At 37.8% G+C, this 18519-nt stretch overlaps 2 protein-coding genes across 3 annotated transcripts; one reads left to right on the top strand and one right to left on the bottom strand.

Annotated features, from left to right (window-relative positions):
• Positions 1–2622: 2622 nt before the first annotated feature.
• ccdc65 (coiled-coil domain containing 65) lies at positions 2623–11430 on the top strand. The gene is made up of 9 exons (XM_062997408.1): positions 2623–2792; positions 4341–4502; positions 4719–4886; positions 5087–5256; positions 6384–6519; positions 6837–7034; positions 8482–8700; positions 9718–9870; positions 10307–11430. The coding sequence occupies exons 2-9, from the start codon at positions 4362–4364 to the stop codon at positions 10601–10603; spliced, it is 1482 nt and encodes a 493-aa protein (XP_062853478.1). The 5' UTR covers positions 2623–2792; positions 4341–4361; the 3' UTR covers positions 10604–11430.
• Positions 11431–17756, bottom strand: fkbp11 (FKBP prolyl isomerase 11). 2 transcript variants are annotated; one of them, XM_062997409.1, is made up of 6 exons: positions 17430–17756; positions 17137–17199; positions 13028–13115; positions 12836–12869; positions 12253–12323; positions 11431–11698 (listed from the first exon to the last, which is right to left on the bottom strand). In XM_062997409.1, the coding sequence occupies exons 1-6, from the start codon at positions 17538–17540 to the stop codon at positions 11490–11492; spliced, it is 576 nt and encodes a 191-aa protein (XP_062853479.1). In that variant the 5' UTR covers positions 17541–17756; the 3' UTR covers positions 11431–11489. The 2 variants fall into 2 exon arrangements, with proteins under 2 accessions (XP_062853479.1, XP_062853480.1); XM_062997410.1 differs by lacking the exon at positions 13028–13115 and having other exon boundaries at positions 11434–11698; positions 17430–17517.
• Between the last annotated feature and the right edge of the window lie 763 nt (positions 17757–18519).

Below are 18519 nucleotides of genomic sequence, written 5' to 3'. Positions count from 1 at the left end.
CTGTTATGGTACTCTCCAACGTACCGCAATTGTCTTTACCATCTTTTGTGTATGGTTCTCTCCACTTTAATAAAGTTAATTAATAAATGTAGTGCCTGGTATTTTTGAGCAATGAATAATTTATTAAATAGAGGCAAGTTTATAGGAGACTTCGTCGTTTCTAGGGCTGGCTCGATACCACTTTTTTATGTCCGATACGATACTGCAAACTGAGTATCTGCCGATACTGATACCAATCTGATACCGTCATTTCTCTTCTCAAACAACTAAGCAGCAATAATACATGTCTCAATGCACCATGGATAAACTAGCTATCTAAATAACAATGCTCAGACTGTGAACTAACCACTAACCACTAACCACAACAATGTAAAGCTAGCTGGACTGTGACAGGTTTTACTCTTATCTACAGTTAAACAACTGAACTAAATATTATTTGTGTTACCCACTTTTTTATATTATAAGAAATCCAACAAGTAATTATACCTAAAATATAAAATGCAACAACAGTTGCAAAAACAATTAAAATGAATTTATTTAGCCACTCAGGTGGCTAAATAAGTTGGGGTTTCGAATACATCGAATCTCAGCTTTGCCTTTCCGACTGGGTTGGGCGGCAGCATGAACTACGATTGGCTGTTGTTCAGGGTTAGAGGGTAAAAAAAGTCGGATCATAGGTCCAACTGGTGCAACTGCGGCCCCTGCTGGCTGACTGATGGCGCCTGCGCAGGGCTGAGGAATGATGCTGATGGGGGTGTAGCCCTCCATACACAGTGCCTGCCAAGTGTATGAACTCGACTCGTGCAGGTAAAAAATGCAGTCTGTACTGACTGTACATGCCGGAAGGGGCGTATGTCAGTTGAGAGGCGTCCTCAGTCAGCGGTGAAGGGTCGAATCAGTATAGAGGATGCAACAAGGGTAACTGGACACGACTAGATGGGGGGGGGGGGAATTTATTTATTTATTAGAATTTTAACGTCATGTTTTACACACTTTGGTTACATTCATGACAGAAGCGGTAGTTACTGATTACACAAGATTCATCACTTGTTTGATGCGAAACACAGTCACGAACAATTTTGTATCTCCAATTAACCTCACTTGCATGTTATTGGACTGTGGGAGAAAACAAACACATCTGCGTGATCAGAGAGTGTTACTAATGAATTCATTCTAATTACTTACTAACCAGTACTTACCCATCACCATTTCTAGTTAACTATAGCATATTACCTCATAATCAAACTTACCTTGTGTTATCTGTTAACATTACAAAAAATACGTTTCAAGCCATTTTATAGCTTTTGAATCAATTGAAAACAAACAAAAAAGGAATAAAGCAGCCTAACTGTCCTTTTACTGACAAAATTACTGACAATCTCTCTTGTGCACATTGAACTAAATCTTAGGTATGTTTTAGACAGGTGGATATAAAGTTGAAACAGCACCATGTAGAAGGAAAGGTTGTCATTTTATCCCCACACCCCCACTAACTCTACAGATACCTAGCTTTCATTCACCCCGAATATTCACCCCACCACAAAATATTCCGTAACAGTTATTATTATTGTTTTTCTTTCATTGTTGTTTTCATTATTTGATATTGCTTATCTTTTTTATCATAGCTGTGACGATACTGTATTATACACCGATCAGCCATAACATTAAAACCACCTCCTTGTTTCTACACTCACTGTCCATTTTATCAGCTCCACTTACCATATAGAAGCACTTTGTGGTTCTACAATAACTGACTGTAGTCCATCTGTTTCTCTGCATGCTTTGTTAGCCCCCTTTCATGCTGTTCTTCAATGGTCAGGACCCCACAGGACCACTACAGAGCAGGTATTATTTGGATGGTGGATCATTCTCAGCACTGCAGTGACACTGACATGGTGGTGGTGTGTTAGTGTGTGTTGTGCTGGTATGAGTGGATAAAACACAGCAATGCTGATGGAGTTTTTAAACACCTCACTGTCACTGCTGGACTGAGAATAGTCCACCAACCAAAAATTTCCAGCCAACAGTGCCCTGTGGGCAGCGTCCTGTGACCACTGGTGAAGGTCTAGAAGATGACCAACTCAAACAGCAGCAATAGATGAGCGATCATCTCTGACTTTACATCTACAAGGTGGACCAACTAGGTAGGCGTGTCTAATAGAGTGGACAGTGAGTGGACACGGTATTTAAAAACTCCATCAGCGCTGCTGTGTCTGATCCACTCATACCAGCACAACACACACTAACACACCACCACCATGTCAGTGTCACTGCAGTGCTGAGAATGATCCACCTAAATAATATCTGCTCTGTGGTGGTCATGTGGGGGTCCTGACCATTGAAGAACAGGGTGAAATCAGGCTAAAAAGTATGCAGAGAAACAGATGGACTACAGTCAGTAATTGTAGAACTACAAAGTGCTTCTATATAGTAAGTGGAGCTGATAAAATGGACAGTGAGTGTAGAAATAAGCAGGTGGTTTTAATGTTATGGCTGATCGGTGTATACAGTCATGCCTGTAATGGTTGCTGACGTACCCACAACTGTTGGATTTTAGGACCCAGCAGAAACAGGTCAGCCTCTCTTGTGTCTGAAGTTGCTAGGAAACAATCAACACAACTCAGCGGCGAGAGCTCCGGTTACTGTAATTAAATTATTAGCAACATTAGCTAAGCATTGTGTCTTATTAGCTAGTTAACTAATTATTTCTAAAATTTATAATAATAAGCCGGCATCTGTTCTAAATTTCTTTGTTTTTGTGGTTTGTGGAGCTATTAGTTGTCAAGCCTTTGGTAAGCATACAGTTCATTATACTATTAATGTTAGGTCACAGTGTGTTATATTTTTACACATAAGTCACAGTGTTCCGCAGTTGAGCTTTATTATTAATCTTTAATATTAAAGTCAGAATTTTACATACAGCTGGAGGAGACAGTAATGTGTCATGCCAGTCTTGGGATTTTACTTAGGAAGTTCTTTTTCTGTGACTAATTTATTTGAACTCATTTTTGGTTTTAGTTTATTCGTATGTTTATTGTTGCTTTTCTAAAAATATGTGTCAAATATATACAATTAGTAATTTAGATTATTGGTGTAGAAATTTAAAATGTCATTTAACTTTGTGGCATGGATTTCTAAGTTTTTGTTGGTAATTATGACTACAGGTGGCAAGTTTTTGTGTCCATGTAAATAAGGCCAGTTTGACTTCACCCATTAAAAATGGTATGGTTTGTTTGTTTGTTTATTAGGATTTTAACGTCATGTTTTACGCTTTTGGTTACATTCATGACAGGAACGGTAGTTACTCATTACACAAGATTCATTAGTTCACAAGGTTATATCAAACACAGTCATGGACAATTTAGTGTCTCCAATTCACCTCACTTGCATGTCTTGGGACTGTGGGAGGAAACCAGAGCAAAAATGATATGGAACAAGGTCAGGAAGAAATCAAAACTGTCAGCATCTGAGGGGAAATTCGTTTAAAGGGTCAAATATAACCTAAGAACCATTAAAAACTAGTCTGCCATGAATCAGAAGCTGCTAAAACATGGATGATGCTGTCAACAGTTAACCATGGATTTAAAAGCTGCTGCCTGAAAAAGAAGCTTCTTCTTCAGAATTGGTCAATAAAAGCTTGTAATTTGTTAGTAAATACATAAACAAAGCAAAGTTAATATGTTTATTAGTTTAGTAATTTATATGTGAACAGAATAGTAACCAGTTTTTGTCAAATTATAATGTCTATCAACAAACTTTCTATAGCAACAAAAACACTTGGTCACTGTATGTATAAGTTTGACCCACTAAATGTAAGACCCAAATTCATGGAAGATATTTTTTTTTAATGTACAAAGATGTACATGTTCCAATCATTCAGTCACAGAAGAAGAAACAGTAGAAGGCATCACTGATTACCCATAACTGCCACTAATAACTGTATATTAATTACATACATATTAATGACAAACACTAGCCTTCTATTGTTGGGATCCTAGGTTTGAATTCCCAGTGGTGCTACTGATCAGTCAGTCATTTACATACAGATTGGCTGATTGGCTAAGTTAGGGCCCACCAATGGATTGGCATCCTTTCCGGGGTGTGTTACTACATTGTGTCCAGTGATTCTTAGGAAGCCTAACGTATCATGACCATGACCAGGAAAAAGTGGTGGTAAAACAAAAAAAATCAAATCAAATTTCCAGGTTCAATGTAAGATTGCACTGCTTTGTAATATTTGAGTTTCATATAGTACTCAAATAGGACAATTGAATCATTCTTTATGTGTATCAGGTTTGTTCTTTAAACTATTATCAAAATGACTTGTACATTGTAATCAGGTGGCTTAAATCAGAGTAGTTATGCCAAAGAAAGGAGGCAAAAAGAATGGTGGAGGAAAGCAGATGACAGAGGAGGAGAAACTTTTGTATCAGCGGCAAAAAGCTCAGGATGAAGAAGAAAGAGCCAAAAGGAAGGAAGACATGCTTACTCATTTTCTCAAGGTGTGTGTGTGTGTGTGTAGAGATGTGCTTGACAATGTAATTATATTGCTATCTGCACTGATCTGGATCTTTATCACCTCAGAATTAATGGAAAAGGAAGCTATATTGTTTTAATTGTTTGCTTTTTTAATCCTAAAATCATGATGAATAATTTAAAATTTACATTCGTAAACTCTATCTATCTGTCAGATCATGGTAATTGTGTGTGTTTTAAAGGACAAACTGCAAAAGGAAGAGCGGAACAGCATAGTTAACCAGCATAAGTTGACACAGCAGTGGCGTGCTGTCCTGCGCCAGACTCGAGCAGCAGAGCTTCGCAATGAAATAGCCATATTTAGCCAAACTTTTGAAAGGATTGTGGATCGTAAGGACAGTGTTATCAAGGTGGGGAAGTCTCAAATTTCTTTCAACAGTCTCTTTCATCCATCACTTACTCTTTTCTAAGTAATATGTTGATTGATGTCTCAAATATGAACGTTTTACTTTTTACAAAATTGACGTTTCAGTGGACAAACAGATGCGACTTGTTATTGTGGGTCCATTTTTTCAGTGGTTCTGATTGGATATGTATATATACATTGCAGTCACTGGTGTCTGATCTGAATGAAGCAAAGCAGCAGTCAGCACTGGCTCTCAGGTCTCATCTACAGTGCATGGATCAACTGTTGGAGATACAGAAAGTTCGACTGACAGAGCTAGAGTTACAGTGGAACATAAGCCTTGAAGAGCTAAGCACTGAGTACAATATGGAAAGGTAAAGAGATACATGTACATACATGCTTGTCTTTTTGTCTTATGTTGTGTGACAGTAGTTTTGAGGCCAGTGACAAAGAATTTGGATTTCGAATGCATTTTTATATAATGGATTTCTTATTGTATTGCAGTGGCTATATTGTGGATTATGTATTTATATAATTATATACATACGTAATTAATGGACTTCTATGTGTTACATTATATTTAAGATTGTATAATTAAATGTATGAATGTGCCAGCCAGAAACATGGCAGGTGTTTCAACCACACAACTACAAAAATAGATATTTTAAAGAATGAAATAAAAGCCTCACAACAAGAAGGTCCTTAGTTCGATTCCCAGATGAAGCAGCCATGTCCTTTTCATGTGGAGTGCACCTTCTTCCTTTGAACTTTAACTGATGAATCATGTGTGACCTGTAACTACGTGTTCTGTCATGAATGGAACCAAAGTGTAAAACATGACATTTAAAATCCTAATAAAATAATTAAAAAATCCTCTGCTGTTCAGCACCAACACTACCTTCTGCACCAATCATGCCTCCCACATAAAATGCCAAACTACTATTTAGAATTGTATACATGTAAATAATCCATTGCGATCATTTATTTACTTCATACCTCACATTTTTTTAAACTTTGGAATAAAAAAATTTTGTTAGGATTTTAACGTCATGTTTTACACTTTGGTTACATTCATGACAGGAACGGTAGTTACTCATTACACAAGATTCATCAGTTCACAAGGTTATATCAAACACAGTCATGGACAATTTAGTATCTCCAATTCACCTCACTTGCATGTCTTTGGACTGTGGGAGGAAACCGGAGCACCCGGAGGAATCCCACGCGGACATGGGGAGAACATGCAAACTCCACACAGAAAGGACCCGGACCACCCCATCTGGGAATCGAACCCAGGACCTTCTTGCTGTGAGGCAACAGTGCTACCCACTTAGTATTATGTATAAGTAAGTGTAGCTTAAATTTGGTTTCATCTAGATGTTCATGCATTTCCACTGTTTCACTGTGTAATCACAATTAGAAAGCCACATAACTTGTTTATTATAACAGATTGCAGACAGCTACCCAGCTCCAGTGGTTTAAAATGCTTTGTGTTATTTAGGGAAGTTTTGATGCATCACCAGAAGGAGATGAAATACTTGGAGGATGTCATGTTTGCCATGGAGCAGCACTATGCTGAAATAGACATTGAGGCTAAACAGGACTACCAGAGCACGCGCGACGACATAAAAAAGAGGGTACTACTTTTCCTGTGTTTTCAGCTAAACCTAGTTAGATAACAGAAAATACATTTAAATAGGTACCGTCCTTTCCATAGTGGCAGACATAGATATTAAGTATTTATAAATTATAAGAGTTGTTTCTTTTAATAATTGTACCTCTATTAAACTTGAGCTATAAGCAATATATGATGGTTTTTACAGCCTGTTTTCATCACGTTTTTAGTGGTGCAAATATTTCTGAAGAGGACGATAAACGCTGTTGCCAGACATTCCAGTAGAAGAAAATAATGATATTGATGCAGGGTTTTATTCTTTGGTTTGTGTTTTTGTAGAACATTGAGGACAAGCATGCTCTGCGTGTTGAGCTGGAAGGAAAAGTGGAGGACCTGTGGCAGCAGTTTGAACAAGCAGAACATAATTACAAAGAAGCTACTGAGGACAGACACATTGCTTTTGATTCGCTCCATGCCGCAGACAAGCGCAGTTCTCAGGAGATAGACCTGGGAATGAAACGTTTGCAAAAAATGCAGGTCTGTCTGAGAATACATAAAATGCACTACATAGTGAAACATTTTGTTCTAAAATCATGAGCATTTACATTGTTGTTTCCTCTTTTCCTGCTATAATAACATCCACTTCTCCTGGATGACTTTCTACTGGATTATGGAATGTGACTTGGGGGATTTACTTCTTAGCATGTATACATGGCTGTAGGTAAAAGCAGCATGAGTAGCTCCTATCATTACATTTAACCAGTTGCCAGCTGCTTCTTTACAGCAGTTGGCTTTGGATTTTTACCAGAAAGCCTTTGACCCTATATCGTCCACTACTTGTGCTGGCACCTCAATCAGACAAAAGACGTTGTATCTTTGCAGCAGCAATGAGGATATGTCTTAATACATGACCAATTGTGTCTGATAAATGGCTGGCCATGCTTGTGGCATCACAAAGATTCAAGATCGAGAGCGCAAGCTCTCCCGTGTTATTTGTGCTGCACCACCTGAGCACATCTAATGTTTAATTTTAAATAATAATTGCCATTTAAGATTTTATTCTGATCAGTTCAAATCCAATATGATACATTTTTAATGAGAAAGAGAACCGAATGAATGGATAAATATTCCTTCCTTGCGTCCAGTATTTCCCACTGAAACCAAACCCAGTGAGAATGAAATTAAAAAAAGACCTGGCTCACAGTCCATGGGTAAATCAAGTGTTGGAGAAGGTGTTGAGGTCAGGGTTCTGTACTGGCCAGTACAGTTATTCCATACTCAATGTAGGAAACCATGTCTTTATGCAGCATCTTTGACCATGGGGGGTGCCTCATACTGTTTCCACTGAACAAGTATACATAAACCATTCACTACAATGTCATTGTTTGCTGAAACACTGAGATTTTGTTTTACATTAACAAGAGGGTCCAGCTCTCATCATGAAAGACAGTCCAGACAAGATCATCACTGGTTCTTTATCAAGCCCTTACTGTTGTAACTTTGCATGTGGGCAGAAACACTTCTCCTAGCAATTTGGACACTTGAACTGGTCTATCAGATGGTAATGTTCTTCACTGTTCTAGAGTCTTAAAGCTGATGCATGGCTTTGTATTGAGTGATACTAGGCCTGTGTGTGGCTGCTCAGCCAAACAGTCGTCTACAGCATTAACAGTGCAACTCCAGCAGAGCAAAAAGTTTATTAAGATGTTTGAAAGGGTGCACCCTATGACAGTGCCAAAACAAATGTCAATTAGCTCATCAGGGCAGTGTATTTACTCTACTGGCAGTGTTTGTCCATGTAGATTTTGTGGCTTCATGTTTGATTTTAATGTACCTGTAGCAGTGGGTGTAGTTTTATAGGTAAGTCGTCTAAATAGAAGGAGAATACATCTCTGCAAAATGTGAAATGGCTTATGTTTTTTAGCATGTTCTGGAAACACAAGACAGTGACTGTTGGTTATGTATGCTTTATTTGTGTGTAAAGGACTCCATCAGTGCTTTGCGTTCTCGGCTGAGCTCCTGCCAGAAAGAAAGCGAAGCATCTACACTTGACCTTCGGGTGGCACGTGAAGAAGTTGTACAGAAAACCCAACAACTCAAAGCTAAGAACAGTCTGGTGCAGGCGGCTTCGAGACAACAGCTTGCTAAACTTACTATCCACAGCAATAACACGATTAAAAAACTACAGGACGTTATAGGAAAGGTGCACACATTTAATACACACTCACATTCTTAAATTATTTCATTATTTAATTATTAACTCAAAGAACACATTTCAAAGTCAATCATTTGTAAGCTTAGCACTTAAGTCTCCTTTGGAAAGTACATAAAATGACATTTTTATGTAATTTTCAGAAGATTTTTTTCCTGTGTGATGGAACATATTTGGCTAATGAGTTCTTTCACAAAAGTTCTAGGTTACTTGAGCAGCTGTGTACAGCAGTTGCTCAGGCTGTCACACAAGTTTAAAGGTTAATATCAAGGCAAAATTACTAATCATCCAAAATTATGCTAGCACACTACTGCTGAGATCCAGGATTCAAATCCCCAGTGTTGCTATCAGCCGTTCAGATGTGTATAATACAGACATAATTTGCTGTGTTTGGGCAGAAACCAGGGGTGGCCGAGCCGAGTGTTACTGAATTGTGCCCAGTGGACTCACCACAACCCTGACCAGGATAAAGTAGTATTAAAACATGAAAATAAAATGCTGTATGATTATTATGTAGTCAAACTACAGCGTTTTTTGTTAATAACACTATTGTAAAGCAACAATGTATAGCTTGTAAAACTATACATTGTTGCCAGCTGATGAGTCAAGTCAAATTTATCTGTATAGTGCTTTCTACAGTAGACATTGTCTCAAAGCAACTTTACATAATCCACGACTGACAGATCAAACCCCAAGGGTGACAATGGCAAGGAAAGACTCCCATAAAATTACAGGAAGAAACCTTGAGAGAAACCAGACTTCTTGAATAGGATTTACATTGATGACATCTTAACGTCCTTAAACAATAGTTGTTCGCAAGTTTACATTTATAACACTATAATAAACTAAAAATAAAGTAAAAATAGGATGTTCGTAATTGCTAAGATCAAAAAATCCCAACATGCATGAAATTAAAATGTGTTTATGATCTTTAAGCTCCTGTCATAAATCAGCAATCTATAATTTTATTATAATTCATTTAGCTGAATAACTTTGTATGTTTTAAAGGGTGAAAAGTTGATTTGTCTCACTGAAATGTGTCGCAAGCTTGAGACAGAGCAAGAGAAGGTACTACCATTCTACGAGTCATCTTTAAGTGCTGAGGAATTGAGTCAGGCGAGAGCACATGCTATGGAGGTACCACCCGAAGAGCTTGCACAGGTAAATACACTTTTCTTTCTGCCAAAAACTTGAACAGAATTGTGGATTTTTATTCATAAAAAATCTAAGATGTTGTCTAATCTAAGGTGTATAGCACGATATTTACGGTACGGTAATTTTTGCATCTCAGTAAACCTCCTTCCTACGCTTCATTTGTTTGCATTTGTTTTATTTCTATAAGCAGAAGAAAAGAGACATTTTGTGGAGAAGCTGATTATTGAAGAGTAACAAACATTTGGCTGATTTTATTTATGTATTTTTGTATATTTGCGTATCTTCTCATATGTTGAGAAATTAAGCTAGGCAAAACACTTCACTATTTCCATTCACTGACACTGCAACCTGGCCAGAGTAATTTTCCTGCGTAACATTTACAACCAATCACTCAAATGTACCAGTACACTAAGCCTTTAATCGGTATCTTTATCTTTTTTAGGCAATGACAGACTACACCATTCTGGAGCGGTTCTGGCAACGTTACAACAAGGTTCTGCTGGAACATTTTTGCCTAGAACGGGAGAAGATGGTTCTACAAAGGGAGAACCAGCAGCTGAGGTTTCTTCTCAAGCAGTACCTGGATGGAATGTCTGTCAGTGATGAGGTCCTACAACAGCATAACTCGCTGCTCGTGGTGTCCCGGCCGTCACTTCAAGCCTCTCCTGCTTCAGACTCACAAACACACAAACGACACACAGTCATAGAGGCTGCTCATGTGATGCAGCACACACTGTAGTGAAGATACATGCACACTCACATCACAGAATCTTATCATTGAAAATACTGAATGCATTTGGGGCAGCATGATGATGTCAAAGAGCAACATGGGTCCTGGGGATGTGGGTTTGATCAATTCCAGTTATTCTATAAAAAACTTTAGTTTGTTCCCCTCATCTCTTCTGGGTATGGTTTTCTCCCACTTCCCAAAAACATCCAGTAGGTAGGTTGATTAGCTGCTTAAAATTGCTCAAAGGTGTAAGTGAATGTGTGAGTGTGGTAGAGTGGTTGTATTAGATCCACCGCACCAAATAAATGATTAATACATTTGGAATGACACTGTGACACAGCCGGCAGTGTTGGTGCTATACAGATCCAGACCCCTGGTATCAATCTTTGCCCCTGATTACAAATTTGTTATGTTGTCCCTGTCTCTTTGGGGAATTCACTGGATACTCTGGTTTCCTCTCATCTCCCAATAACATGTCTGCCTAGAGGCCCATATAGATATAAATGTGAGTGAGTGTGTGATGCCCTGAGATGGATAAGCTTCCTGTCCTGCATTTATGTCTTGTATCCAGTGTTCCCATTAAAGGCTTCACTAGGATAGTAAAGTCTTACTAGGATGGATTCCTGAAGATGAATATATGAATGGATATATTTGATATAATCCTGAATAAGGCAACATAATTGAATTCCAGTTCACAACATTATTATTACTCTGGCTGCAATCCATTTACATTCATTAAAAAAAACTAAAAATAAACCTTTTCTGCCTTTATTTTTAATAAATTTAAATAAATTGATGTCAATTTAACACCAATAAAATACCTAAAACAACTCAAATGATGACACTTCAGACATTTTTATCTTTTTTTTATTTAAATAGTCTGTTTATGTCCTTTTTATTTCTTCTTGCTCTTCTTGTCTTTGTTCTTCTTCTTTCCATGAGGTTGTGCGTTGGCCTTCTTGTAGAGGTAGAGACCCACCAGTCCCAGTAAGGTAGGCACTAATGCCAGACATACAAAGGGAAATACGTCATTTACCAGCTTCTGATAGGGAGTCTGCTGCATCAGAGAGATCACTTCCACCTCAAACTCCAGAGCAGAGTCACCTACAAAAATAAAATAAAAATGTGATGTTGCATGGGTACCAGCATTTATGCTCACATTTATACCAATGAAATGGATGTTAAAACGTCAGGAAACATTTTGCAGGGTTAAGTTGGAGGGCTGGAACCCACTGCAGGTTGGTTTGCATATTTTCCCTTTAAAACCCAAAATAGATCATGCATCCTTAACTAAGTTAGCTGAAGTTACCATGGTTACAGCAGATGTTTTTTTTAAAGAACAGTGCCTTTTTAATAATGGGCACAACACAAGGGAACTTGAGTTAAATGTTTTAGAGAGTATACTGTCCTTTATTTGGGTTATACATGTTGTCCAACACCCATTACACCCTTACCATTGTTGTTTTTACAATTCTCTGAATAATGATCTGAGATGCAGTGTGATGCAAATACTTTTTTTACAGCACTGTATGTTGCAATGATTAGCAAATATTAGAAAATTACAATTATACACAATAAAAAAAGTGTTTTACACAAACCACAGCTTGGCTACAGATTTGTCATGCTCAAATACTAATCTGAAAGTGTTGACACTTTACCTGGAATAGTTGGAGGGTATCCTCTTTTTCCATATGCTAAATGTGCTGGGATGGTGGCCTTAATTTTTTGTCTGGGGAGACACAAAGGACACAAATGATACAGATATTAAAGGGGTCAGTTTAAAAAAATGACCATGGGTATATTTAACAAAGCCATTAGTACATGTTTAAATACTAGCATATGAGTTTTACTTAAATGATCTGAGCTTTTAAACTTCATCAGCCTATCACACCACATCCAATCATTTGCTTTACTTACATTTACATTTTCGACATTTAGCAGACGCTTTTATCCAAAGCAACTTACAAAACTGTGGCAATATGTTGTCTAAGCAATTAAGGGTTAAGGGCCTTGCTCAAGGGCGGCAACCTAGCAGATGTGGGGCTTGAACCAGTGACCTTTTGATTACTAGTTCAGTACCTTAACCGCTAGACTACAACTGCCTTATGAAATCAGATAACTTCAAAGCAACCAGGTGATTTTGGGTGCACGTGCAAAGTCCATTAACAGACATTCCACATTAAAGCACTAAATTTCTGATTTCTTAACTAAGAGATAAACAGCAGAAGGTTCGGAACTTACCCTTCACACACGCCAACCAGGGCTTGCTCTAGACCTGTCCGATAAAAAAAAAACAGTAACATATTTAAAAATGTTGCTTTGGGAGCACAACTACTTCCAAATATTACAATAATACTTAAAAGTGTGATGGCTCAGCCAAGAATTTCTAGTGTCTAATTCTAGTTTCTTCAACGGAATAATTTCTGGACATACCTGAAATGACAGTTCGCTTTCCAAGCTCGACTACAAGTGGATCACGGGACAGAGAGGAGTCTATCACCTTCCCATTCAAAAGCCGCCCCTGCATACAGCACAAGCTGCTTTTTAAAATTATTTAAATTTTTTAAATTATTTCTAATTCCTAACAAAAAACACCAAAAATAATCAGTATTTTCTACCTGGTCAACTGACTTGACCGAGGAGGCTGACCAACATGGCTATCTTAAATAATTGAAGAAAATATTTTACTTTGACAGTATGTGAAAGATGCAAATAACACAATATAGAAATAAATAGGTCATATTAATCGTTTTGATGTGCTTGGGTGGCAGAGCAGTAAATTACATTAAGCTACTACCGCTAGAATCCAGGGTTTAAATCCTCAGCAGTGCTATTGGCTGGTCAGGCATCTAAATACAGACACAGCTGGCTATGTCTGGGGTGGTGGCCAAGGCCCTGTGATGGACTGCTGCCCTGCCCAGGGTGTGTTACTCCTTTGTGCCCAGTGATTCCTGGGAAACTGGACCCACCGTGACACTAACCAAATTAAATAACTGAATAATTTTCAAAACATTAAAATAAATGAAGTGATTGAATATAAGAACAAGTAAAATGCTGATTCAGATTTGCATATGCATTTATTTAAACCCCAGCTGCTGTAAACATGTGATGCTGTTTGTGCTAAAGTTTGGTACATTCACTGCTACTGTTATATATGCTAACTGAAATATACATTGGATATTAGTTTGACTCTTGTATAGAAGGTCTGAGATGAAATTGTGTGCAGATTAGTAGATGAAAATGTATTACAGTAAACACTATAAATCTGTACACTGACACTAGTCTTGGGCACAAGGCCGCAACCATGAACTGAACACTGGGGGGGGCAATCTACAGAGCGGGAGGGGCTCCTGCCATTCTAAAGCATTATTGCTATATCAACAGGTGATGTGATCACTGACCGATCCTAACATTACACAAAGCTAGTGAGTGGAATGTTATTACAATGAATATTTTTACATCAGTACTTTGGGGGAGAGGGGCATTTTGAGCATATCTGATTTCTATTTTACATCTGTGATTACAGCCCTGCTCAGTCAGTCAGTAAAATAAACTAAAACCAAACACCTTGGTCCAGTGTTTGTTCTTGTACCATGACATTTATATGTTCAGCTGTTGTGTTTAAGCAAACAACTATTATTGACATTTATATGTTCAGCTGTTGTGTTTAAGCAAACAACTATTATAGTTTTAAAGTATAAAAACTGAACACGTTTACCCTCATTAAAATGTCATTCAAGCCCTATAAAACATGTTTAAAACTAATAAAACAATTATCTATCTTTTGACTCGTCTTGCTTTATTTTTTCAGCAGAGATTTGCTGTGTTACCCTAAAGAACTTAAATATTTTACTACTTTTCATGACTGGTTATTTTTCTAATAAATGAAAGGGTTGGTTTGTCAATCTATATAAGTTAAAAAATTAGTCTAGTTTGGTTTGGCCAAAAATATGAGTTATAACAACGTTGTGACTAGTGCTGGGTGGTATGACGGTACATTTGGTATATCGTCTTTGATACCTCATACCGTATAGATTTTTCAAATACCGCCATATCATGGTATAGTTAATACAACAGCTGTAGGCTTCAGTAGGCTGCAAATATATAATATTGTTTGGCGCTAAAGGAGCTATGGAGAGCCGTGCAGATTAAATACAGCCAGGTAGCGTTAGCATGACAGTGTTAACAGATGAGAGAGGCTTCCTCGATATGGTGAAAAGAAAATAAACAAAAATGGATGGAGGATAAAGAGAGGAAGACCACATATGCACTGGAAGAACATGCCAAAGAAATGAAGAGTGTCGGCAGTTTAGAACAGACTAAAACACTATATACTGTACGATTTGTCAAGCCACGGCTGTTGCAAACAGCAACATTACGAACGCAGTAACAATCCACATATGCAAGGACACGATTCCTCTATAGACAGTCGAGAAAGAAGCTTTTACAGCAATAATTAAAACACTGGATTCCAGGTATGTCTTACAAGGTGAAAATACTTCAGGTCAGTTGCTAAACCAACGTTATAAGCAAACTGGAAGTGGAGATATTTAAAGTCGTCCACTTTTCTACAACAGACCAGTGGTCAAGTTGTACAGTTGAGTTTGCAAACATAGTTTTATTTGTTGAAGGGAGAGCTAAGGGTAATTGTACAATACTTAAATATTAAATAAACAATAAAAATTGTGTTATTGCAGCAGTTTTACGTGTACTGATTTCATTACATATTGTGCCATTTTGTGGGGCCAAGCAAACCATATAGTGCTTAAAACCTTCATTATATACAGTAGACCATTCAGTTACGAACGGTTTACCATACGAACATTTCGGATTACGAATGATATTTTTCAACTTAACGTATGAACAAAATTCGGATACCGAACAGAAAATCGCGAAACACGTGACGTCACGAACAAGTTGACTCCAACCGTCTCTCTCTCTATATATATATATATATATACAGTGAGTGAACATTCGGACAGCGGACAGTGTTTTTCCGGTGTTTTCTTTATATTTTGTAAAATTCAATATCAAAATATCCCCATAGAATGTGCAGAGGAAGTGCAGTGGTGAGAAAATGAAAAAAAAATCACTTTTTGTTGTTGTATAATTACTCCTGCCAGTAGCTGTCACTGTGTATCAGACAGAGGGGACATTGAGTGAGAGAGAAGGAACTCGGCTCAGTAAAATATTCTTTCTTTCGTGCAATTACAAAATACAATACTATTAAAATAAAGAAGCAAATAATAGAGAAATATGAGAGTTATTGTTGCTTCTGGTAGATACATTTTATAAAAAAAAAAGGAAATGTATTATGGTGTATAGTACAGCACACGTACTGTACTGAAATGTGATGTGTGTTTTATGTACAGTACTACTGTGTATTGTTGTTTTATTGTTTAATACAGGAATGTCTATTCTATAATTTAAGATTAAGGGAAAATATACTTGTATTTATAACAAAAAAGACCTTTTAAGACATTAGAAAGGTTAGGTAAGGGGTGGTTTGGGAGGTCTGGCACGGATTAATTCTGTTTACATTATTTCTTATGGGAAAAATAGGTTTAACTAACAAACATTTTGACTTAAGAACAGCCCTTCGGAACCAATTAAATTCGTAAGTCAAGGGTCTACTGTACATGGTAAAATTAAAACTTTTTGTATTCTATGTACTTATGACAGTAGAATAAAAAAAATACTGTGATACAAATTTTTGGTCATACCGCCCAGCCCTACACTACAGTACCTATTCATAACTGGTTATTTTTCTAATAAATGAAAGGTAGGGTTGGTTTGTCAACCTATGTAGGTTAAAAAAAACTAGTCTAGTTTGGTTTGGCCAAAAATATTAGTTATAACAACGTTGTGACCAAGTAGTTGTGTTTGTTGGAATAGTCCTCATTTGTAGTTTCTCTTGTGTTTTGTTGGAGAATTGTTCAGTAGAACATTATGAATGTGGGGGGCATTTTCAATACATCATACAATGATTTAACCAAATACTCACTAACCCTAGTGGGCAATGGACGGTATGAAGTGGAATGCTGACGTGTTGCTTCTCCTCAGCTGGTATACTACTGCAGAATATCCGCATTGGCAACATGTCAGTACTACATACCAGATTAAAACACAGTTCTAGTCTGCAGTCCACGTTGTTCTACTGACACATCAGCGTTTCCTGAGACTGTATGGATTTGTTTTCCTCTGCGCTCCCAAAAGCACACGTCACCAGTTGTAGCAAAGCTAAGCTACTACGATTCCATTCATAAACCTGAACAGACTGCACTAAAGAAAAGCAGATCGCAGTACAGTATCTGATCGAGTGACGCGATAACAATCTGAATGCATTTAGTACTGATGGCTTTAACATGTGGATTAGATAAACAACATAAACGTCAATTTTTATACTGCACTAATCTACAGTATGTAGCCTATAGAATGTGCTACATAACCAACATCCACAAGGGGGCGCGTTTTCGTTTCCCAAAAGAACCACATATTCAAATATAAATACTGCATTCTTTAAAAACATCATATTGTTTTACCGTGTAGTGGATTTGAAGCGTGTCTCCCATCGCAGATGTTACTGTGCATGTCTCTGGCTTTGCCTAAAAAGAAATACATGTCAGAAGATGTGTGATCCGTGTGTATACGTGTATAAATGCAAATATGGTCACATTTGGTGCAGAATTCGTGGATTCGTTCGATTTGTATAATACACTGCATGCAAAAGCTTCCAGATCGTTGAGAATAACCTTGTTAAAAGGTTAGAATAACTACGGGCCCTGAAGAAACTCTCAACACAAGTCAGTGAATGGAAAAAACTTCCAAAACTCACCAGGGTTTCCACCTCCAACTCCGCCACATTGTTCTCAGATTCACTCTCCTGTGCTGCAGCGAACACCAACCCAGCAAGCAAAACCAGCAGAAATCCGCTCCTTGGTTTCATTCTGTAGCTTTTAACACAATAACAACTGCTGGAAAGCTTCTAATGATGGAAACTATCGTGAAGAAGGTTTTCCCTCCGCAGGGCAGAACGTGTAGTAGTAGAGAGAGATCAGATCAGAAGAGCACTGATGATCTGAACACTGATCTCCTCACACAGGGTTTGAATAGAGCAGGGCTCGGTGCCAGTTAATGCTGATGTGGTGTTGTAGTGGAGTGATAAGAAAACAGCACAGCAGGGTCTGATCTCTATTTAGCACCTGGTTATTCAGAGTCCCCGCCTCGTACAGTCGTTCCTCCAGCATCCCAGAAGTCTCTGCATGCACATTAACCACCGGTGCACTTACAACTGCAAACACTGGGGAGCGACAGACATGCACACAAGTTTAATCCAGCTCACTAGAGATGGAGAACAGCTATTTTCCCTCAACAGTAGTAACAGTAGTAAAAGCAGCATTAGTAGTAGTAGTAGCAGCAGTAGAAGTAGTTGTAGTAGTAACTGTACTATTAAGAAGAAGATATACTTTATTTTGTCATATATACAGTGTATCACAAAAGTGAGTACACCCCTCACATTTCTGCATATATTTAAGTATATCTTTTCATGGGACAACACTGACAAAATGACACTTTGACACAATGAAAAGTAGTCTGTTTGCAGCTTATATAACAGTGTAAATTTATTCTTCCCTCAAAATAACTCAATATACAGCCATTAATGTCTAAACCACCGGCAACAAAAGTGAGTACACCCCTAAGAGACTACACCCCTAAATGTCCAAATTGAGCACTGCCTGTCATTTTCCCTCCAAAATGTCATGTGATTTGTTAGTGTTACTAGGTCTCAGGTGTGCATAGGGAGCAGGTGTGTTCAATTTAGTAGTACAGCTCTCACACTCTCTCATACTGGTCACTGAAAGTTCCAACATGGCACCTCATGGCAAAGAACTCTCTGAGGATCTTAAAAGACGAATTGTTGCGCT

This window comes from Trichomycterus rosablanca, chromosome 6 (genome assembly GCF_030014385.1).
Source record: "Trichomycterus rosablanca isolate fTriRos1 chromosome 6, fTriRos1.hap1, whole genome shotgun sequence".
NCBI classification, from domain to species: Eukaryota; Metazoa; Chordata; class Actinopteri; order Siluriformes; family Trichomycteridae; genus Trichomycterus; species Trichomycterus rosablanca.
The sequence above is the reverse complement of the archived record's forward strand: the minus strand, read 5'-3'. Positions and strand labels throughout refer to the sequence as shown.